This window comes from Epinephelus lanceolatus, chromosome 16 (assembly GCF_041903045.1).
Source record: "Epinephelus lanceolatus isolate andai-2023 chromosome 16, ASM4190304v1, whole genome shotgun sequence".
NCBI lineage: Eukaryota > Metazoa > Chordata > Actinopteri > Perciformes > Serranidae > Epinephelus > Epinephelus lanceolatus.
The window spans coordinates 25,090,209-25,115,487 of NC_135749.1; the positions used below are offsets into that span (position 1 = coordinate 25,090,209).

Sequence of the window (25,279 nt, forward strand, 5' to 3'; positions counted from 1 at the left end):
CAGCTCTAAAGCAGTCTCCAGATCTCAAAGGCCAGACTACGCTTGACTCAGAGAAGGCTTTATTTGAGAGGCCATTTATAAAAACATCACATTTAACTTACTAACTGATGATTTATGGCTTTAAGGCTCTTTTGTTTGCCAGCAGGTTTGCTCAGGGTTAAACTGCAGATTTCCCCATACACTGAAAATGTCCTATTGTGTGCCAAAACCTGAAATCAGGACAGATGAGTTCTTTCACAGTCTCCACTGACGAGGTATCAAAACCTGAAGAACCAGTTGGTCCTGCAGAACAGCGACGAGATGAGAGACATTTAGAAGGAAGAAACAAAATCACAACAGTGACGCACACAGACAGACACAGTTATTTTTCCCAGTTGGACATTTATTGCATTCTTGGGATTGTCTACATAACCAATTTTGCAAAAACATTCAGACATGTTTCTTTTTTGGAGAATAATGCCAAAAGTGTCGATTTCAGGAACTCAACTTTAATGATTTGTGTACATTGGCCCTGACATATTTCAAATTGCTGCAATCTCATTACATTTCTATTTCTGCAAACACGACTGATTTTATCACGTTCTTCCCATATATACATTCAAAACTAGCAAGATAAGCATTTACTCCACAGTTTAACGAATAATGAGCAGTGTGGATCTGACACAAATATCAAAAAATAAAACAGATTAAACACAGAACTGATGGAGCTATTTGTGTCAAAATAGAAGAACCAGCTAAACAAAAAGAAATATTTTCACAGACACTACCAGACATAAGCCAAAAGATATTTTACATAATGTTAGCTACATAATAATAAAGCAAACAAATGGCAATAAAAGAAATGAATACAAACGGAAATGTTCTTAGGTGCATTGAAATCACAATATTTGTAATAAAACGACACTAAAATGACATACAGTTCAACATTTTGTGAATTTAGATTGCTCCTCTTCCTGTCAAGAGTTAGAAGAGATGGACAATACCACTTTCACATGTGTAAGGTAAACATGGAGCTGCAGCTAGCCGCCTGTTAGCTTAGCATACAGACTTAAAACTGGGAAATAGCTAGCCTGGCTCTGTCAAATTGTTAAAAAAAAATCTTACTACCACTTTCAAAGCTCAATATTTAAGTTACGTGCATGTGTAAAAAATGCAACTTGTTAACTAGAAAGCTTTAAAGTTGCTAGCAGGTAAATTCTTTTTCCGTCGGACTGCATCAGGCTCTCTGCTTCCCCCTGTTTTCAGTCTTTATGCTAAGCTAAGTTAACTGGCTGCTGGTTATAGCTTCATATTTATTTGGAAAGAAACGAGAGTGGCATCAATCTTCTAATCTAACTCTCGGGGGAAAAAAAGGTGAATAAATTTTGCCGGGTTGTTGGACAGTTCCTTTAAGCTACTTTATAATGGCACCAAAAATAATCTCTCATTGGTTTGTGGACACCTGTTTTCTGGCCATCGCCATCTTGGTTTTCTGGAGCCAGAAGCGACCATATCTACATGCGGATTAGTGAAAATTTGCGATATAGACCCAAAACCATATTTTGTACCGGCCTGTAAACATGTTTATTTCTGCTGTCAAGTTTACATTTTAGCGTAGGTGTGTATGAGGACTGTCTCGCTTCTGGAGCAAGCCTCCGCAGTTTTTGACCCCTATGTGATGGCCTCATTGTCTAGCCCTTGAACGGCACCAATTGACCTACAAAACAAATTACTTACACAACACGTGATTCATTTATCAAAACTTTACAGTACTCATTGTAAGCAGGTGGTGGACTCCTTGAATCACCTTTGATGTCTTGTGTTACTCTAAATTGTTGGTAAACTAACATTTAGATACTTCTTAAAGTGAAATGAGGACTGGGACATCTTACTGATTAAAAGGGGGGGTAATTTAAACTTGCATTAGCATTTGTGTGACAGTACACTTCAAGAGCAAAGAACACGTGTGGAGAAAAAAATCGTGTCTGAGGAGATAATTTAATCCTTGTAGTGCTGGTGTGTGTTCAATATGTAGTGTGTGTTTTATGTGTGTGTGTATGTGTGTGTGTGTGTGTGTGTGTGTGTGTGTGTGTGTGTGCGTGCGTGCGTGCGTGCGTGTGTGGACGCGCACGTTTTGTAATCTGTCATCTACTGTTTTCAATCAAACCAGGATGTTGGCCATAAACAGAGCAGCGACGGCGGCAAAGGCCAGGCTCAGCCCGGAGGCCCCGGGCAGACCGGGCGCAGCGTTGCACAGCTCAGTGTTGCAGCATGTCTTGGTCATGGAGTAGACGGTGGTGTTGGAGCTGCTGCTGGGGAAGTTCACGTCTTCGGTCATGTTGCACTTGGCCACTTCTAGACAGCCCTTCATCTGGATATCAATGACTTTGGCTGTGGAGTGACGACAAACACACACACAATTACTTAGTGTCTATTGTTCACTGTGTTTCACTGAAACGGTTGCACGGTGAGAGGTATGTGCTGCACGGTGAGAGGTATGTGCTGCATGATGCTGCTGGGTGAAGACCTTGTTACTCCAGTTTTGGTGATTCCCAGGTTTCAATTGCAATTAAAAGGCTATGAACGGGGCGTTGGTGGCTTGGTGGTGCGGCGGGCGCCCCATGTGCGGAGCTGTTGCCGCAGCGGCCCGGGTTCGACTCCGGCCTGTGGCCCTTTGCTGCATGTCTCTCCCTCCCTCTCTCTCTCTCCCCCTTTCACATTTCACTATCCTATCAATTAAAGGCAAAAAAATGCCCATAAAAATATCTTAAAAAAAAAAAAAAAAAAGGCTATGAACACATTTCCTTTCTGTCACCAAGTCCTAGGTTTGTTCTGAAGACATATATCTTTATAAATGGACTACAAATATATAGTTACAATTCTAAAAAAAAAGCCTAGGTAATTTCCTTAAACACTGCACGTTAGTGTAACAGGAGTAAAATGTGCATGTGCTGGGGTTTATTTTCAGCTGTACGTTTGATGCTCTACTGAGCAGGATTACCTTAAAATAAACTACAGTGTTTGTGTACATGTGGGCTCATTGATGTGTGCCTAATAGTTTTTTTTGACAAAGTGTCAGACTGATTTAATGGCTTATCATCCTGGCACAGGGCGGCACGGTGGTGTGGTGGTTAGCACTCTCGCCTCACAGCAAGAGGGTTGCCAGTTCGATCCCGGGCGTGGGAGCCCTTCTGTGCGGAGTTTGCATGTTCTCCCCGTGTCAGCGTGGGTTCTCTCCGGGCACTCCAGCTTCCTCCCACAGTCCAAAGACATGCAGGTTAATTGGTGACTCTAAATTGCCCGTAGGTGTGAATGTGAGTGTGAATGGTTGTCTGTCTCTATGTGTCAGCCCTGTGATAGTCTGGCGACCTGTCCAGGGTGTACCCTGCCTCTCGCCCGATGTCAGCTGGGATAGGCTCCAGCCCCCCCGCGACCCTCAAGAGGATGAAGCGGTTAGAAGATGAATGAATGAATCATCCTGGCACAATAAAAATCATCTCAATCTTTTGATGAAAACACTTTCACAAGTGCCAAGTTATTCTCCTCCGAAGGTATTGTGAGAATGCAACTGACAGGGTTTCATGTGCGTGTTGATGACAACCTTCCTTTTAGAAGAATGTCATCTAGTGAGATTTTTAACTTCTGAGCTCCTTACCTGCTTTCCCGACACCACTGAAGCAGTGTTCTCCGCTTTTACATGTGGTTTTAGTGGTTATGCAAAGGTTCCAGAGGCCAATGGGGCATTTGTAGCACTCCATAGCTTGAGCTGGTAGCAGAGAGTGGGAGGGGAGGGGAGGAGGGAGATGGAGGTAAGGAGGAAAGAGGAAGGAGAACAGTAGAATTAGCATAAATAGGTTTGAACCAAGCTATAATTAGAAGGTTAAAACCCAGGCTGATAAATAAGTCTGAACACCAATAAACATTTTGTGATGTCTGTCTAAACTGAAGGCCTTCGCTGAGACTGTTTCGTTGTTGATCATCTACTTAGATGACGCAGTGTGGCATTTACAACAAAAGATTTGCTATAAGATAATGAGACAACGCCAGTGATCATGGACAAGACAAATGGGCGACCTTTGACCTGTAACCTACCAGCTCTTGATAGCATCCTTTAAAGGTCCTGAATGTAACTTAGAGAAATTTCCTTTTTCCTCCATTAGGTGAACTGCAGTCAATATGCTGTTGTTTGCACTCCGGTGCTCATACTTTCTTTAACATCTAACAAACCTTTATAAACATGACACCCATTTCTACCCATTTTTGTGTTGATCCACTAATTGATTAAATTAACTAGTTATTCCGAGTCTCAACCTTGTGGGGAAATGATTTCAAATTCGCAGAACAGCCAAGTTAACCATTTTCTTCATGATGCTTTTCTTTATCCAAATTAAGGATCTAAGGCAGTGATACTCAATTTATGGTGGTCCACTGTGCATTTTCTAATTCACAATGAAAATAAATCAATTAACAATGGGATTTTTCTGCACTATCGATGTAAAAAAGATGCTTGAGTGCATTAAAAAAACATCAAAATAGAGGTTGTTTTTGAAAAAGTGCCACAGACAAATCCTCCAGAAACCTGACAGAGGTCTGGGCTAAGCGCCAAATGTCCTCACATCCTGGAAAGTGACCTCTGGGCTCCTGTTATTTTGTAAATGTGACCCTCGGGTGAAGCAAGGTTCTTGCATGCAGAAAAAATAGTGAAACCCCCAGACAAATAATTTTGAGCATTATGAATTAAACTTTTTACCAGTTTCATGAACAGCTGTGAGTTCATTTCCAGACACAGAAAAATGACTGCAGACTACAGATAATTGTACCCTGTGCAGAAACCTATAAATTCAAACCATTAGTTTGCATAGTGGAAACTCTGAAGTTGGTTTAAAGTTGAGGTTTGTTGACAAAGACCTGCCTCACAGATAACAGGCCCAAAACGGTGGTCATCAACTCAGGATGTTCGTCAGCTAAGGATTTTCCAATCAAGCTCACAGAGAGTGAGCTGACATGAACAAGGTGGGGGTTTTCACAACGCTGACAAATTCAGAGCAGCATGCGGTGAAGAATGTGGCGCATCAGGAAATACAAGGTGAACAGGAAATAACATTCAATACATAAAATAAGGAATATGGACAGCAACAATAAATACACAACCACAACTTAAAAAATGGGAACTCCTATTGAATATACACTTAAAGATCAGTATGTTTATAGCTCTGGAGAAACATTGCTGATTCTGAAAAACTGGCTTATCTCTTCAAATGCTGACCAGATAACTCTTAAATACCTGCTGTGTCCATATTTCCATACTAATTGTGTAGAGTACAGTCTTGTGATTTTGCAGTTATTACAAGATATCAATCTGCACCAACAAGAAGTGATACAAGTATAACATAATAAATGTGGACTAATGAATTGTTTGTATCATCTGTATCATTGTATGTGATTGTGGTTTAAGATCCAGGTGTGTGTTTATATAAACAAACAGTGATATGATGTAAATGCAGACATGCATATGGGTGTCAGTCAAACTGCAATGTTGGAATGACTTCAAGCTTCAAGCTGTGCCAAAGAGGAAGTAAAATGTTTTTCGTTCTCAACACTGTCCACGCCTTGTTTTATGTGTTTGGATCAACAACACTTTCACAAAGACAAAACAAAACAAAAACAGGGAGAGAATCAAAATCTAACTACGCCATATTAAATTATTAGACTTGAATTGGGGCGGCTCTGTAGGGTTTTACCAGGACTGCAAGGTCTAACAGGGACGTCAAAATGTAAAATCAAGTGTCTTCAGGGACTTTTTTTTTAAAAATTTGTCCCCCACAAGTAGTGACAGCTATGTATTTATGCAGACTTAAAGTTTCCGCAGTATAAAAGATTGTAAAATTGCAAATATAGTGAATTTATATGAACAAAACGTAAATAAAACCAACCCAGTGGAAGTTGTGACTTGAGAGGGTTACAGGAGATAAAATGGCTGACACTGTACTTAAACAACATTATAATCACATAGTCAACTCTGATGTTTATGAAGTCATACTAGGTATGTTTACATGTACACTAGTGTTCCACAATTCTTCCAAATATGACAATATTCTGAATTTAGAAAAGGTCATTTAAACAGCTTAGATATTCCAAATTTGGCCTTCTTCAAAATGAAACATCTTATGTGGGATATGCTGGTAATATTCAGGATTTAGGAGCAGTATTTGGACATGAAGACAATGCATTCAGAAAATGTGTCTCAACTGTGGTTTTGCTGCAGTTTGCTGTTTGTTGTTATACACAAACCAACTCTCCAACAGTTTGCAAGGCTGTGGGGTAGAGATGCATGCCCAAAAGAAAAGCCCACATTTCTGGTCAGAAGGAGAAACAAACCATCTTTAAACATAATGAGAGACGTGGATATCAACAAGTCTTTAGTTATGTGTAAATATCTTGACGTGGACCATTTCAAAAAGGTTGTTAAAGGAATTTGTGAACTATTTTTTTCATTAGCTATGTAAACAACTGAAAAGGATTATTGCCCTTTTATGCATGTAAACAGTGACTGAGGCTGCAAACATAAACTTCAAGTCATGTGAGGTGGAAAAAGAGCATGTGATAAACTCTCTCAGTAACATCACAGGAGAACCTGATACACACCCATGAACTCTATTGTCACTGCCAGCAACAAAGCTACTTGCCAGCAAGCCTTGTATTATTATGAACTGAACTGAACATTGCTCTGGACATGCTCCAAAAAAAATAAAAGCTAAGCTCAACAGTAGAACCGCTCTGCTGTCACAGCTGCCAGTTTTCTTAAGGACAGGTCAAATGATAACTGGGAGTGGTGATACCAGATGGAAAAAAAGACTTTGTTATTTTCATTTTTTTAATATTTAAAACAACCTACTCAGTGCTGTCTGTTGTCACGGTGAGACACCAAACCTTGAAGATGAGTGGCTATTGTGAAGCTGAAACTGTGTGACTCAGCGCTGGGAGGGAAGATACTCAACAATTAGAGAGAATTCTGTTAAAACTACCGCTAGAAACCAGTTGCTCCAGTTCCATCGTCAGCGCCCCATTACATCAGTCATTATGGGAAGTACATACTGAAGTCATGTCTGCAAAGATCCCTTTGCTTCTTTTTTGTTTTATTAAGATTTACAGTGTGTAGTTGATTTAAAGCTGTAATAATAAGCTTGTAAAGCCCCTTTGATTTTTGTTTTATTTGACTGTATTGTGTGTGAATGTGTCTTTAACATGAGCGGTTTCCTTTATGTACAGTCAGTTACTTTGGTGAACAATAGCAGACATAAGTGGAGCTGACATTGAATTGGTTTATTTAACATATTGGCCATTGGTTTAACATATTCAGGCCTCTAAACATCATTCAAACGACATAACAGGGGAAGCAATCTTAGAAAATCACTCAATATTTATATTTAGCTGAGTGATAAAGCTTTAAATCCAATTATTTCACCATTACAGAAAAAGAAAGGGAGCTTCGTAACAGCAGCCACTGGAGCCACAAGCCGCAGTTATAATAGAAAGCAGTGTAACAGTACCAACTGAAGAGTCAATATCAGAAATAAAAAATCTGTAATAAAATGTCGCGCATGTGTGTGACAGTGGCCGCTCCTTGTTGTGGCCATTTGATAGGCAAACCAAAAGTTGGGGCTAATTTTATAATCTGTGGCCAGGAGGCGTTTAGGTGGGAGGAAATTCTTCGTCGATAGGCACAGAAGTAAGAGGCCTCTGTTTGCTGATTGGCTGTGGGTATACATTGAATCACAATGTTTGTTAATAATAACTTCCTGGTACAAACCCCCCACATCACGTACATAAAATGAGACAGCCCTGAGTGAACTCTGCCTCAATTAGTTAGTTTTAGCCACCTAAAAAAGTTTAAGACGTTAAAATGTTACAGTTACGCCTGAAAGTGACAACAGATATAAACAAGTTTGACCATTTAGCATATTTTCGCAATTAAAAACAACTGGCACTGTGGTCGCCCCCCCCCCATGGCCCAATTGTTGAAAAACGCTTGCCAAAGTGCCCTCTTCGGAGCCAAAACGCGCACTAAAGTGCCCTGCTGGGAGCCAAAACGCACGCTAAAGTGCCCTTTTTTTTTTTTCACCCCTGCGCTTCAAAAAGTCTGTGCACGCCACTGTCAGCCACTATCTTTTCTTAAACCCTAACCAAGTAGTTTTGTTGCCTAAACCTAACCACCAGCCCTTCTTAGTCACGAGGTGACTCATGTGACTTATCGCCCTTCTGCGTCAAGATCAGACCCCCAGGAATGCAGCTCAGCCTTTCACCAATTTTTACCAATTGTGGTATTACAGCAAAAAAATCCCCAGTGGTCCTAAAAGCACTTTCCTCATAGGCCACCATTATATAAGATGAGACTCTTTCTATTACAAATGTTTGATCCATGGAGGTTTTATATTCGTAAAACCTTCCTCAAGCCAAGAAAAGTGTTTTAAAATCATCTGATGTCATCACAGGTGAGCAACTCCATTGGATGAATAGGCGCCATCTTGGGATCCGGTATCGAGGTATTATTATAAATCCATGGTCAAGATACAACACAGGAAGCTGCTACCGGCATCAGTATTCTAACGCCAGGGATTTCAGACCAAGTGTCAAAATATGACAAGTAGGTATGAGATCAGCTTGGTCGGGAATAAAGGACAGATTGTTAGATGATGCAAGAAGAGATGCAGCTCATATCAGCAAACATGTAGTCTCCCTTTAAAGTGTCACACTACTCTTACAAAAACTAACATGATGTATTAGTGGGATGTTTGCTGAGCTGACTCATGACCATTCCCAGTTTTTTCCAGCTGAGTAGCTCCCACTACATCAAACTCTGTTACAGTCTGACACTTTGTCAATAAGAACACATTAGTAAATGGAGGAGTAATGGCAGAAACTCACTTAACGTCAACCACAACAAGGAGGATTTGTCTTGGATAATGTCTTAAGCAAATAAATGATGTCAGAGATGTTTTCATGTGTCAAAATAAAAACCTGTGGGAGGGCCTGAATTCAATGAATCTGATGAGATAATCCCAGTTCTTCACTTCAGAGATAAAAAAAAAAAACACAGCCATGCCTTTGTACAGGAACAGCCCCACACCCTGCCACACTGGTTTCGGTTACACCCGAGTTCAAGTAGAGCTGACATATGGAAAACTTTTGACAATCCTTGTGCCTTCTCTTTTGTTGCTCCTGCTAATATATAACATCATATGTACAATTAAAATATATTCTGGAGTGAAATAAAAACAGATTTCTTCATCTAGGTCACCTAGAAATATGTAAAAGTTGCTTTTACAACCTCACTTGACAGCCATATATTATAATGTCAGCACGATTCTTAAGGTAAATCACTGAAAATTAAAGTGTAAGGTGATCTTGGCGCTGCCACACCTTGTGACACCTCAGCGCTCTGCAATGCTAACTGATGTGTTGCCATCTGAAATCCAGTCTGACTTGATCCTCCGACCTACTGAGTAATCTCATCTACACACACACACACACACACACACACACACACACACAATTACACAAACAAGAGAGGTGAAGTCACATGGCTGCGGGAAAGCTTTTCGTTTGTTCACTGCAGCACAAGCATCTCAACATAAAATCAGCTGCAGCTCCAGCTCACTTAATTGCAACAGAGCACTCCATGGATAAAAAGATAAAGTAAAGTATGTCCCCATAAAAAAACAAGTGCAGTCAATCACCTCTGACAACACTGGCAGAGGAGACTGCCAGGTGAGACACAGTGCTGCATATTTGCGGGATTAATTAATGATGACGCAGATGGCTTCTTGTACTTCCTGCTAGGGTTCAAGAACATTGTGCCATGAAAGTGAAAAAACACAAAATGTTTCTCTCATCACTGGAAAGTCATGTGGTGCACATTTACGTCATCTCCCCACACCTTCATCAATGTCCTCGTTACAGGTGAACGAGAAAACACACCTGAGCACAGAGCATCCACGACTTTTCAATCAGGACGACTCGCCACAAGTCCTAAGTGCTGAAAAATGTCTTAAACCAGCTGTTAAAGAAACTGTCCGGGGGGGGAGAAGTAGATTGTTTACTTAAGAAAAAGTAGCAAAACAACATTGTAGAAATACTCCTGCATTCAACATTTTACTCAAGTAAAATGTACCAACATGGGGTACTAATTCTAAGTCAGTGTAGTGTATTACTTAAGGTCAGCATGTGCCCAGTTTGAGAAGCTAAAAAGCTAAAAAGCCCCCCCTTAAGCCAGACAGCCCATTAGACGGCAAAGCTGTTAACAGCTTAAGTTCCCCATTTATGGTCTTGTAAAAGCCACCAGACTCCATTGACAAAAACAGTAATTTTGGCTCACTGAAAATGGAAGTTGCTGGTCTACTACTGCCTCGCTCACTTTGTTTGTGTTATGGTGTGACTGAGGTGAGTCTGAACGTACCCTTTTCATTGCTAAAGTCACACAATAACACAAACTAACTGTTCAAGGCAGCTGTAGACCAGCAGCTCCTGTGTTTAGCAATGTAAAATCTCTGGTTTTGAATAGAGCCATATAAGGGCCTCATTTCCCCATCTGCTGTCTGACAGCAAGGTAAAGCAGGAAAAAATATTCTCAGTGTAGCGTACCTTTAAATTGTTATTGATTTTTCTTTTAGGTGGGACTTTTAAAAGGTGGATGAAATATGTTTTGTTGCTGACCCCTTCATACCAGTACATTGCTTAACGTCCTTGGAATAATACTGTGAATAATATACCGTTTATGGACAAGTACCTCATATAACCCCACTTCAAAAGATCCAGACTATCCCTGTGAGTAATGTACAATTAGCTCAGAATTGTACAACAGTACTTGAATAAGATTATCTGTCCTACAAAGACAGAACAGAAACTGATTTTGAAGTTTACAGGCTGATTATACAACTTCAAAACACGCACAATACCTGATGAAGTACTTCACTCTACCTCTGGAAAGTCTTCAAGAATTGCGAGGGGAATATGTATCAGATTGTATTCTCAAACTAATTTGTTCATTTTGATAATAAAGTTCTGAGACATTAAACAAATCAGTTTTGCTACATGCCTAAAAAAGACTTTTTTTTTTTTTTTTTTAACCAGATATGTTATACTGTGTTTATTCTGTAGGGCTGTTAGGTGCATCTAAACTTATTCAGAAGGATTTAAAGCCAGAATTTGAAAACAAAAACCTGAATCAGATCAATTTCAATTGATGACAGAAGTTTTCTGCCTAAAACTGAGCAGAACCTCTGTTTTGCTATCCAGTCTGATAATAAGGAAACAGTTTGAACTCTGGGGTGTGGCACATTACGGATCATCCTCACTGTGCAGTGTCAGACATATGCTGCCCTCTACTGCTCTGTCACTAAAACTACAGATCCCGGAGCTACAACAGCATGTGGAGAAACTCAATACACAGAGACCGAGAGATAAATATCAAAGAAACTAACAGCAGCTGTGTTTAAAATCCCCTTGAATCTAATTTAAATGACAAACACGTTTACAATGGAGTAACAGCTCTGATGTGGTTGATAATGGGGATGGGTGAATGGAGCCTTGTGAAGCTTGGAGGCTTTTAAAGCAGCAAACAAACAGCAGTGACATCTGGTTGTTTGCTAAAGTATAGCAGCCCCTTAAAATGGGCCACAGCACCGAGGTTATTTTAGTTAACTAAAACCAAACTAAGAATTACAACTAGGTGTGAGAAAACATTTTAATAAAATTGAAACTAAACTAACTGAAACAATATTGTGTGCTCACAAAACTAACTTAAAGTAAATATTTAGTTAGTCTTTGTCAATTTGGTCAAATTTGTTATCACAACAAGCATGAATACTGAAACTGATTAAAATTCAACTAAAAATAAACATGTTTAAGCAATAAAAACTAAACTGACATGAGCAAACTCACTCTGGAAACTAAACTGAATTGATAACAAAAATTAAAAGTGGGAAAAAAAGTCAAAACCAATGAAAAATATAAAACTATTATAACCCTGCAAAGCACTACAGCACCACTGTTTTTAACAGTTTCAGTTTGTGTGCAATAAAAATCCAACAAGTCTGCATGATATCATTAAATCTGTAGTTAAATATGGTCGCATTAAATATATTTTGTAATATGTTACAGTAAAATAATAAAATAACTAAAAAGCCTACACATAAAACATTTTGCTGACTCAAAACCCCAATGGGTGTTATTGGTGTAGTTTAGGGTCAGTGTCACTGTGGGCTCATGTGTTTTAACTTCATCATATGAATCTTAATGTGATGTGATTTGAGAATTATATTAATTTAATCATCTTATTAATCTCATTGCCTCACTTTGTATCAAGTAGAAATGATCTGTGAAGTGTACATTGCCATATTTCTCAGTTTTTATGAACATAAACTGCAAAACTTTAAAGACTATCAAACTGAATGAAGCACCAGTGAGGTTTGAAACTTCAGACATCATCAGTCACATGGTGCTGCTCATTTGATACAAGCTCAGACACAATATATACCAACAGTGTGCTTCACGGAGCTGCAGTGTCTCCATTGTAATCAGTGCTCTGGGAGGAGTCACTACCCAATAGTTCCACCTGAGGGCATCCTTGTTTGCAAAAGATCTTAAAATAGTTTGTTTCTAGTTTAAACAAGTTTTGTGTGTGTGTGTTTGTTTTTTGTGTATCACTCATCAGACATCAACCTTATCATGTGTGACCAACAGGAGCAGCTGAGCAGTGACTCGGTCCAGCCTCCCACCAGCTGAAACATCATTAGTTACGTCCCATTTACCGATTTCTATTACTCTGACTGTCTGAGCTCACTGTGAGGGAGAACTGGAGAGAAAAACAGTGAATACCAACAAGCCAGAAATTAAACTCACAATGTGAGTCATGTGCTACAACACCAAACCCACTGTGCATGGAAAGTTAAAATGAGACAGCACGTCGCTAGATGAATATGCAAGCAAGTTTATGAAAAGTAATGTATGTGTAAAGTAAATATGCAAAGAAGGTCTTCAAAGCGTCTGCTGGGATTGTTAACATTCTCAAACGAACACACTGCAGGTCTGGTTTGGTGTGTAAACATGATTGTAAGTGATGACGCCGACATACTTGACAGATGGGATTATCCAGACTGATGGGAGGAGTAGTGGGATGAAATGCTTGTGGCAGGAGGATTTTTTTAATCATGTTTACAGATTATTAAAAGATAAATATGTGTGTATATGTTAAAATGTGTGTTCAAGAAAGCAAAACTAATTTGCATTTGTCTGAAAGGCCAAAAGTTGAATTCATTTCCAAACAGAAGAGCAAAAAAAAAAAAAAAAAAAAGGGGGGGGGGGGGGCGTTATGAATCTACTGACATCTGGATCAAAAGTAGCCAAGCATTTTTGTCTATTTTTCTGGTAGCTGGTGCTTGGGGAAGCCTTTCAGTAGCCTGTAACGTGTTTACCTCAAAAATCAACCATGCCATGTGAAATCATCTACTTTTCACCCACTCACACATACTCATCTCTCCTGGTCACATTTACAGGGTGATGTAAAACCACAGCATGTGATTAAATGCACTTGTGAATCACTTCTCTGTTACAAACAAGCACTCAGGTAAAGAATTCATAGGTTGAAGGTCAAAACTATCACCTGAAAGTATAAAAAAAAACAGCCAGAATGGGAATATAATTCCTGCTGGGAAGGGTGTGGTTTGAAACAGGAGACTGAAACAACAGAGCTTGGGGGATCCAGAGGAAAAAAATGGACTACAATAGCCTCATAACACAATAGTAGAAGAACAAATGGGCCTTATGGTTCGCCCTGTCTACAGACCCTCTATAGAAGTGGAACTTGAGACTTGGGCAAAGCCTCAACTGTTACACGGTGAGGAATTTCTCATGCAACGGCTGGCAGGTTGGGACATGATTCAGTCTTTTAATAAGTTCTAGGGAGAGAAAAAAAGAACATCCTCATACCACAAACAGGCTGCCTCACCCCAACCTGTAATAACAGCATTAGAGTAAAGCCTGGGATGTGCATGGAGGGTAAACACAGCAAAACTCTGGCTACTTTGTTTCATCATTCTACGAAGTAGTCCTTTAAAAAGGGGATAACATTTTGCAACTAAGCCAACACTGGCCTCAATAAACTACTTCCTCAATAAAATGTCAGAAACTACTGAAAGATGGCCATTATAAACTCCCGAAGACCAAGGCTCTCGTTTTATCCAACCAAATGTCCAAATATTCACTTTACCGTCAGATATGCTGAAGAAATCCCACATTCGATAAAGCCGAAAACAGAGCATGGGAGGCATTTTTGCCTTAAAAATTACTGAAATAATTACTCAATGATCAAAAGAGTTAATTTTCTGTCAGTCGACTACTGACTGATCATTACAACACTGATCGATTCAATTGTTTAACTGTTAGCTAACTGTGTTAAATGTTTATCCATTGCCTTATAAAATAGTTAGCTAAACTCAGGTTAGACAAACAGTTGAAATATTTCTAGCTAAAAGTAATGGACAAACAATTTAAACTATGTATCTTTATTTTTTTTAATCTACTTTCAGCTAACTATTTAAACTGTTTACCCGTTACGTTTAGCTAACTTTACGTTTAGCTAACTATACGTTTAGCTAACTATTGAAATTGTTTACCCATTACTTTCAGCTAACTATTCAAATTGTTTACCGGTTACTTTAGGCTAACTATTTAAATTGTTTATCTGTTACTTTTAGCTAACTATTTAAACTGTTTACCCGTTACTTTCAGCTAACTATTTAAACTGTTTACCCGTTACGTTTAGCTAACTATTCAAATTGTTTACCTGTTACTTTTAGCTAACTATTTAAACTGTTTACCCGTTACGTTTAGCTAACTATACGTTTAGCTAACTATTGAAATTGTTTACCCATTACTTTTAGCTAACTATTGAAATTGTTTACCGGTTACTTTAGGCTAACTATTTAAATTGTTTATCTGTTACTTTTAGCTAACTATTTGAACTGTTTACCTGTTACTTTAGGCTAACTATTTAAACTGTTTACCCGTTACTTTCAGCTAACTATTGAAATTCCTTATCCATTACTTTTAGCTAACTATTGAAATTGTTTACTTGTTACTTTCAGCTAACTATTGAAATTGTTTACTTGTTACTTTCAGCTAACTGTTGAAATTGTTTACTTGTTACTTTTAGCTAACTACTGAAATTATTTATCTGTTAGTTCAGGCTAACTATTGAAATTGTTTACCCGTTACTTTTAGCTAATTATTTAAAATGTTAACTGTTACTTTTAGCTAACTATTGAAATTATTTATCTGTTATTTTAGGCTAACTGTTGAAATTGTTTAACCGTTACTTTTAGCTAACTATTGAAATTGTTTACTGTTACTTTTAGCAAACTATTCCTAATCCAGATTAGACTGATAGCTCTTTCAGATGACATAAGAAAAACAAAAGGGTTTGGATGGGCTTTAACAACTGAACTGGTGATGCTATAGCTTTACTGTTCATTATCTCACCTAAAGCAATCAAATGAGTTATCAGATCAACTGAAACACACACTACAAAACCAGGGACAGATAATATATCATGGTATGACAGTAACACAAAAGGTGCCCACATCTTGTTTTGGGCCCCCTGCCCCTAAATGATGTGAACACAGCACTGGTATACAGAGTGAACACACCCAGTCAGACAACAGCCCCAAGGTCTGCAGCATTCAACACTGAGCACTTACACGTTAAAAAACAAACAACACACACACTTGTGACGCACACTTTTCAAATTCCCGTAACAGAAAGCCAATTATGGTTTTTTTTAGTATTATTGAGATAAACGGATCTGATCCATGTTGCCAGGAAAAAAAACGTCAAGATAATTTTCTGGTCAATTATTAAAACTAGATCATGGAAAACATGAGAGATACACGTAGAATCAAAATCTAAACATTTTAACGAGCTTAGCACCTACAACGTAATTTCTGACCGCAGTGATACTGCAGATACTGCTGTGATGTCCTCAGGGGAACAACAGCCACACCAAACTTCATGTAAAAAAAGTAGGTTTTGTCTGGGTAAATAAGTAAACGCTCCTTCTAAAATATGAAGCTATTCGGTTTTAATGGTTTTAAGGTATTTTTTTTTACATGTGCCATGCTTTAAACTGCGTTTTTAAAAGATAAAAAAAAGTCATAAAATAATTATTTAGGATATTTTACTTACCAACTGCAAAGCAGAATCCAACAGCAAAGAGCTGGAGAATAATTCTGTTCATCTTGGAAAAACTGGAGAGCAATAAAGTTACACACTGGATTTTCAGGAGAGGCTGTCTGCCTGTGGAGACTCAGACCGTTATAACGTTGGATCAAACGCCAAAGTTTTTTTCCGCCGTTTATAAGCCCCCACCTCCCATCCAAACGTCACTGTCAACCAATCAGAGCAGGTCTTCTGGTACATCCAACCAGGTTTTTTCTTTCCAGGCTCTCCCACCTGTGTGAATCGTGGGTGAGGGGGGATATACTCCAGAGGGAAGTTAAGTGTGGGAAAGCTGGGAAATGGTGATTTTAAATAACCCCCATGTGTCTCTGCAATATTCATATATGGATTTATGGTGTTTTATGACAAATAAAAGTAAAGGCCACTAAACTTTATTTGCAAAGCACTTTTCAAAACACTGTTACAAAGTGCTTTACAGAACAAGACAAAACAGTATACGCCCTCAAAAAAAAAACAGCAGTAACATATAAAAAGAAACTGTGACCAATGACAATGACAATAAAACAAAAATGATAACAAAATTGATAAAAGAGGAACAGAAACTTGAGAAACAACATATTTACTGTAACAGTGAGAAGTGATGCTGAGTTTGCTGACCTCATTATGGTCTTTTACCACTTTAATCAGAGGTGGAAAGCCACTAAGTACCTGCATTCAAGTTGTGTACTTTATACTTCTACTTATTACAAAAGCAATTATTGTTCCTTTTACTCCACTGTATGCATTTTAAAGCTAGATTAGATTAAAATTTAACTTGCAACACATATGATAAGCTTATTAGATACAATCAGTTGTTGCCTATCAAACCAGCCTGACTGACTTGTGACCTTTGTAAAAAAAAAAAAAAAAAAGGCAGCAGTTGGGGCTGATAACACTTCTGTACTTTTACTTAAGTGGTGGTTTGAATGCAGGACTTTCACGGGCATGTTCACTTGAACAAAAGGTATCTCTTCCACCTCTGATTTTAAAGGGGCAACTACTACGATAATTGACTAACTTAAGATCGTTATTGTTTGTTTTCCTGGTGGAGTTAAACCCCTACTGCACTTCTTGTTGACTCAGTTAACAGACCAAACACAGTCGGCTATCCTGGTTCAAAATTCCCTGCCCTAAGTCAACAGGTTAAACATTAAAAAAAAATGTAAAAGTGTGTATGTGTGCATGCAGTTTTAAAGGCGTTGATTTATTAAAAAGTCAAGTTTGCTCTGACACAGTGGACTGCCTCGCCCTTTTGCTCTTCTCTTTACCTTACATTATTGGTCAAGAGTCCATTTCTTCCAGAGCTGCTGGGCAAACGTCAACTGGTGTCTGTTCAGCACAAGCAGCAACCTCTGGTGCTGAAAAATGAAGCCAACGCCGAAGTGCCAAAAGCTGCAGTTCCTCTGATGGCCACTTGAGGCTGGTTCCAGAAGTGAGTCAATCCCCATAAACCCCCAGAGTTAAAATGCCCAACTTTACAGCAGAAATAAACATGTTTACAGCCTGGTACAAAAAAAGGTTTTGGTCTCTATGGCTTATTTCAACATTCACGATAGCTATACAGGGGTGAATTTTTATATAAGTCATGCATATTTAAGGACGGGGTTGCTTGGCTGACTCAAATCCACCCCTCACTCCTCCATGGCTCCACCCTCTCATCCAAATATGGTCACTTCTGGCTCTCATAAAACAACATACACAACTCAAGGTTTCAAAACAGCGGTCTACAAACCAATGGGTGGCGTTATGGTACATCCAGTATTTCATCCAGTCTCTGGATCAGTAGTGTGTTTCTAGCTGAACTGTCTACTTAAGACACAGTAAGGCAAACGTAGGCTATCGCGTTGGTACCCAGCAGCAAGAGGGACACCCATAAGGTCATATCATACAGTACTGTCCGCCTCTATCTAGTCAGGATTGTTTCATTTGACTCTAAGTTTAATTTAGTTTAGCGGAAAGAAAAGAAAATTTAAAGAAAATAGCAACACCTTGACGTCTTGGTGGACCTCTCCTTTGTATTTCCTGTTAATGTGCACTGTGAATGTCGGCTAAAGCACCATTACCATCTCACTAATATTATAAAATAAACACTACAGAACACATCGAAACTGCTACGAGGTTACCCATAAATTACACGCTGCCTGCTCTTATGCACACTCCTGATATTCAGAGTAGTATTTTACTCTACCTGACAAACAAGTATGTGTGAGTACTGGAAGTAATAATAAGAAATAACTCTTGATTTTTTTGCTGGCTTGGTTTTGCTGACTCTCAGATTTAATTAAAATCAGCTGCAGGTTTTCCTTGAGGCTGTAAACACGGGATGGATGAAGGGTTCCCTGCGACTGAAGCCACAGTATATTAACATAATAACACAGAGTATAATGCAGTCAGTATTATCTGTGTAAAGCTAATAATGAATGTGGAGAAGAGATTTGTAGTTGCAGAGAAAATGTGTGCCTTTGCAACTGCAGTTAGTGTGGGCGAGTTCTGCACTACTACTGTTACTATTACTGTCTGTAATTGTGTCTATTTGTCTTAATTATTTTCTCATAAAACCACGTGTCCTAGTTTGCTTTAAAAGGAGAAGTAAGGCACAAGGAATCTCAAAGGTAACATAAAGACAAGATTGTCTCAAGCGTGGTTCGGCCCAAAGTAGTAAACAGAGTTTAACATGAATTTAGCATGAAGAAATGACAGACTGTCACTAGTCCAGACACTGTATGTTTTGTGGATAACAATGTGTTTAAATGGCTCGACATGTAAGGTCAGTATCACTTTGTTGACGGAAGTCCAAGTTAAAACAGACTCTCTTGTGTTTTCATCAAGACCAAACTCAGGAAGGGAGGTTTCTGCAGGTCCTTCCTCCCATTCTGAGCTTGACAAATCAGACGTGGTGAAGAAATGGCCTCACTTCATTTCAAGCAGATGACTTTGGATGAGTTGATTTATTCACACAAGCAAGTCCAGTCTTGCCCAGAGTTTGTCCCCAAGCATTTTTCTGTGTCTCTCTGTGTCTCAAGAGTGTTTGCAAACATCCTTAGAGAGAGATGACAAAAGCATTTAGTGAATGACTGACGAGTGGAGTCCTGGGGTGAAACAATTACTAACATTTTCACGGTTTGTTTGCCGACATCAGTCACAAAAAGACAGACGTTTTTTCGGGGGTGGACATGTTTGTAGTTTAATGATTATCTCTGCATGTGACTTTAAAAAGGGGCATGATTTGGTTTCTAGCTGGAGGGGGGGAACAGTTATGAAATGAGATCTTCAGAGTCATGGTTTTGAAATACTTTGCTGAGAGGGAGGCTGTTTGGGCCCAGTGAAATGCCTCTATTGTTTTGCCCACAGATCCTCAAGAGTTTCTCAACTCATGTCACTTGGAAAGAGGGCGTGTGGGAAAAGCCAGCCAAACTAATCCTGATTCCATCAGTCACTGCAATGACAGCTAAAGTTAATTTGAAAACCCAAGCTGTGGGGAAGAAGACGAGGAGGAACACAAGTAGAGAAGTTTAAATGTTAACATGGTGACTGTGAAAAGTGGAAGCATTCATATATTGTTTTACAAACTGATGCACAGATAATGGCCTGTAAATGTCAGAGTGGAGGCAGATCTATGCAAAGTGTTTTAAATTAAAGAAGTATGTCTCTGCTGGAAAGATGATCAATTGATAAAACTGGTTTGTCTCTGCAGTAGAGAGACACAAATATTTTGAAATTGGTACCTACATGACCAGCAAGTTGCCCATCTGAAAATAATACGGCAGCCGGCTGGTAATAAACGATATTGCATTACAGTTAAACAGCTAAGCTAAGATATGATTCTGAAATCATTTTAAGTGAGAAATAGGCAACGCAGTAACAGAAACTATTTGAGTTTGGTTTGTGATTGAGAGAGAAAGAGAGAGGGAGCGGGGTGGCTCTCTTTCTCGATCTGCTTTTATACTCTTTAGCTCTATGCTCCACCTTTGCATTTTTGCACACGGAGCCAAACAACGGCAGCATCCTGGTGCTTCCATATGTGATTTTAGACAGCATACCGGCATCGTGGAATCAAAAGAGGCACGGCAGGCATGACGCATAACACCACAGCCTCACCCTGTAGTGTGATTTGACGTGTGCATCGGCAGTGCTTTATTAACAATAACAACAGCATAACATTGCAATAATAATCATTTACAGTTCCTGTTATACGTCGGCCGATCTGGTTTTCTGCTCGGAAGGTAAGGAGCTCCTGGACCTCATTGTTTTCTCAATTTGTGGATGTTTTCGGCTGCTTGTTGTTCTCTTTCAGTTAGCTGCTAACAGCTACTTTTTAAATCTCCTGTGGTAGGTTGCACGCATGACACATTTTCAAAAAGTAGCACCAGTGCAGCCCATGATCCCATCCTGTTGGCTGTCCTGTTTATACAGCTATCATTGTGGCGCTGTTACTACCTCTGTTCTTAGCTCAGAGGAGAGACAAATCTGTACCCCCATTCTATATTCATACCTCTTATACAGAATGGCGAGGTGGCATAACAATGCGATATTCCCACCTTGTACAGGTGGTGTAAAGTGGGCTTTTTCATGTCCTTGGTTAAGGTGGACATAGAAAGTGCGGAAGTACAATTTGTAGTTCGAGCAGCAGCCCTTGAGCCAGCAAAAACCAGCCAGGTGATGTGAAATCTGGGTGCTGGCAAGATGGAGGGAAGTTTACCACAGTTCATTTACACATACTACCCATATTCATATGACTCAATGCTGGTTTAAAATCTGCAAAGTATCCCTTTAAGAGATGAGTCAGTCCAGCCACCAGGAGACCAATGACTCCTCTGAAGCTTCAGAAGCTGAGATTGGATAAACTATGCATACAGCTACAGTTGGACTGGTGCTTTATGGAAAGAGGCAAAGATAATATCCTGGCGACTCTAGTCATTAATTTAGCAGGTATTTGGTCATAAACTAAAGTACTGGACAATTTGAAAATGTTCAGAGGATCACCAAACTCTAGAATTCATCCTCTGGGGATCATGAATGTCCAAACTGAATTCCACTGCAATCCATCCACCAGTTGATGGGATATTTCTATGAAAACCATATGCCAACGTCATGGTAGCACTAGAGGAAAAGTCAGGGATCACCAAAGCTAGAGAAATTCGTCCTCTGGAGATCATGAATGTCTTCATCGAATTTCACAGTAATCCTTTTAATAGTTGTTCAGATATTCCAGTGTAGACCAAAGTTGTGGAACAACCAACTAACAGACTGACATTCCCATTTCTGGAGCCACGCTGCTTGAATGGCTAAAATGTCCCATGACATCTGGCCTTGAGTTGACAGAATGCACGTGGGAAACTCCACCAGCATGAAGCATGGTGTTGGCAGCATCATGCTGTGGGGATGATTCTCTGAAACAGAACGTGGAAAGCTTGTGAGGATAAAATAAATGCAGAGAAATACAAGGAAGTTCTGGAGAAAAACATGTTGCAGTCTGCAAGAAACGTGCCACATGGGAAAAGTTATATTTTCCAGCAAGACAATGAGCTGAAGCATGAAGCCAAAGTTATACAGGAACAGCCTTAAAAACAACAACGTGCATGTCCTGGAGTGAAAACGACCCAATGGAGACGTTGTAGCTGTACACTCATGATCCCAATGCAAATCAACATAGCTGGAGCAGTTTTGCAAACACGAATGGAGAATACATATCAACACATTACGAGGCTGTAATTGCTGCCAAAGGTGTGTATACGAAATACAAGAGGTGGGACCAGGTTATTGTTTTGCAAGTCCAAAACTTTGAGTTTGAATTCCCAAACAAGCTGTAATGCGCTCTTCACCAAAACAATGCCATCTTAACAAGAGTCATAACTATGCATGTGTAAAGAGAACTGGATGTGGCGTTGGAGGTGGGGTTCCATTCATTCCTATGAAAGTTGCTCAAAAACGTTCAACCTCCTGCTTATAAGATTACCCAGATCTTTTGCATCGTTGTGCCCATGGAGCAGGTGCATGAGAGACTTTTGTGAGCCGAGCAGAATTTCCACCAGCCAAACGGCTAACTCCTGGTTTAGCTCACCGCTAACTTAAATGGGGATAAAATTATTTAATATTGCGGCTCTTCTAGACTTTCCAGAGACTTTCATCTAATACAATGTATGTCTAAGGGAAAAGGTCTTTTGGTGCACAATGGCTTCCTTCCTGGGGGCCTGGTAATAACACTAGCTACCCATTAGCTCACTATGTTAATATTAGCCTCAACTTACCGTTTTTGTGCATCTCCAAATATCGAACGAAGTTGGAAATTTTTGCGTCTTTGTAATTTCCGATCTGCGCATCTTGCATACTGCAATTCCTTTTTTCGTTTACCACCGTATAGTTTTTGTAAGCTAACAAAACTATCTTTGGCATCATTTTTTCCAGCTGGCTCTCAGTGATGTAACGTTAGTTCTTCATGGTTCTCTCCAGCGACTTGACTAGATGCTAAGGTGTATCTGGGGAATTAGTGGCCTGTCTACACATTTACAAATACTTTTGGAAACTGATATTGTCCCCTACATTTCAAAAATGCCTCCAAACACTTACTTGTCGGCGTAAGACGTCTTCCGCAGTCTCCTCTCATCACAAAGGTAGTAAAGTGTACAGGCTAACACTATCTTTTTCAAAACACCTACTGGAGATCTCAGCACTGCTGATTCCCAGACAATTTAAGGATGAAGGAGCTTACTCAAACATAAAAATGATGCTCTGGACATGCTAACATTTTCCTTCATTCCTCAATGACAACAATCTCAATCTGGACTCACTCGAATTGGGCCCGTCCCTAACATCATTCCTGATGGACCTTAAACCACAGATGCTGAGGTGGAGCGAAAACATTGGGTGCAGCAGACACCTCCATTTGTACGTGAAGTGGTGCAGCAATAGTTTAAGTGTAAAGTAGTCACTAGACCAAGCAGTGTGAACAAAACGTTAGCAACCGGGTAGTCTATCATTGTTGTTTTTGGTGGATACTTATCAAACAAAACAACAATTGGTATGCATGAATTGAGGAAATTACATAATTACTTACCAAATGCTCCGTTTTCACGCCCACACAGACACATGGTAACCTGCACTTTAGAGGGTGTTTTTAAAAATCTCTGTTTTAGTGACCTAAAACTCTGTTTGGGTGTGGACAAGAGACCAAAACGTTATGGAAAACATCCGTTTACAAAAATATTCGTATATGTAGGGAGTGCCTAAGTGTCAGATTGGTAGGAAAGAATAGTATTATTGTTAGTTCAGGAAATGAATGGGAATTAATTTATTTGTGGCACTCATTTAAAATAGCATACTTTTTTTGGTGTTAAGGTCCAAGTTGAGTTGCAAATCCTTTATGTGATTTGTCAAGTTGAGTCATAAGTCATCAAATTTGAGGCTTGAGTCTGAATCCAGTCCAAATCACGTGACTGGAACTCACATCTCTGCTATATACTGACTAAGAGGGGGTGAATACCTGCACAAACATATATTTGATACATCATTAATTTAGATCACTTTGTGTTTAAAATGTCTTCTCTGTTGATCAGGGTAAAAAAAAAAGCCACATTAAATCGATTTTGCTTCAGTGTTGTGAGACAACCGAACATGAGACCTTCCAAGACAGGGATAATAGTTGCCGCTGCAGGAGGCAAAGTAACCCAACAGGCTGCAATCCATCAGCCGCAACTTGGCTTGTCAAGTTGGAGCGTTAATGAATCTCCACCAGAGTTTGCAACACTCTTGCCGACCTCAGCTCAGACTGAAACATCACATGTGGACAGCAAAGCCACTAAAAACGCATATTTTCTACCAACAATACGTGTTTTTCTGGAGCATGTTTTTACATGTGGTCTCAGTCTCTGTTGCTGGCATATTTCCTTTAGAGTATCTGTTGTAGAGAGGCATCCCAAAAGAAAAAAATCTGAGAGGAAAATGGAGAAATATGGCTTCTGGGTGTGGCAAAGCAGAGGCTGAACATTTCACATGACTGCAGTCTGAGTAGCTGAACTCACAAGATCATAACTTTGCCAACAGGGCTGGTTTCTTGCCACATGTGTGGTTTTGCTTCCAGCCCAGACACCTTTTATTATTCAGCAGACTATTTGAAAAAGGTGCTCTGCTCTCGTACAAAGTGTGGAGACTCTCAACAACTACAAAAATGGGGGATTCCTCTTCGCAGTTAAAAGAAGCTGCCGAAAGAAAAGGAGGAGACGAGGGGCAGGTCCCGGGCTGTGGTTTGAGGTTATCCTGAGTCATGAAGGAACCTCGTCCTCCTCTCCCTCTGGAAAAACTGACAAGGCTCAGCCACATGAAAACTGCTCAGTCCTGCCAGTCATTTTTGCCAAAGACAACTGCCGTGCAGAGGGGAAAAACACTTTTTATGAGTCATATGTAAACAGCCATGTGTTTCTATGGTTTAAACTGGATACAGGAGCAGCATATTTTCAAATTATAGATGTTTTTGCTGATTTGTAATTTCCATTCTGTCTGTTGTTATGCATCACAAAGCTAAAGGACAGCCAAAACATAATTAGAAAGATTTACAAAAGCCTGACTGAGATCTTATGCTCTTGTCATTGCAGCTAGATGGTGTTTATTTGTTTGTGTGTGTTTTCTAACCAAAGCTGTTACTCAGAGTCATGTGAAATGACACTGCAGCAACCACGCCCAGACTCCAGCAACCACCATTCCTTCTGTCACCACAGGAAATCTCCCTACAAGCTCCAAAACAAACAGAAACACTGAGAATGCAGGTACAGTTGTGTGTCTCATAGTCCTCCCATGTTACAATATACTATATTTAGGATTTAAATCCAGCTGCTTCAGGCAGGGCCACAGAAATGTCTTAAGGTGGAAAAATAAAGCTTTTTAAAATTCTTGGCTCTCTACTGACACTATGTGGCAGGAGGGCAGAACTGCAGTCACACAGAACCCAAAGGACAAAAGAGTATGAAAAGAAAATAGAAGTTTATTGAGAATTCTGAATCCTGCTCACCCTTCCACAGTAGCAGAAAGACAACAA

At 39.6% G+C, this 25,279-nt stretch overlaps 1 protein-coding gene across 1 annotated transcript; it reads right to left on the reverse strand.

The window, feature by feature from the left end:
* Positions 1-361: 361 nt before the first annotated feature.
* On the reverse strand, positions 362-16,377 carry LOC117263100 (sperm acrosome membrane-associated protein 4). The gene is made up of 3 exons (XM_033636236.2): positions 16,219-16,377; positions 3,635-3,745; positions 362-2,370 (listed from the first exon to the last, which is right to left on the reverse strand). Exons 1-3 carry the CDS (start codon positions 16,268-16,270, stop codon positions 2,141-2,143), a joined length of 393 nt encoding a protein of 130 aa, XP_033492127.1. The 5' UTR covers positions 16,271-16,377; the 3' UTR covers positions 362-2,140.
* Positions 16,378-25,279: the final 8,902 nt, after the last annotated feature.

Coding starts and splice junctions, on each gene's coding strand:
- LOC117263100 (XM_033636236.2), bottom strand. CDS start 16,270: ATGAACAGAATTATTCTCCAGCTCTTTGCTGTTGGATTCTGCTTTGCA. Junction 3,746..16,218: donor TGGATTCTGCTTTGCAGTTG/GTAAGTAAAATA, acceptor CTCTGCTACCAG/CTCAAGCTATGGAGTGCTAC. Junction 2,371..3,634: donor CAGTGGTGTCGGGAAAGCAG/GTAAGGAGCTCA, acceptor GTCACTCCACAG/CCAAAGTCATTGATATCCAG.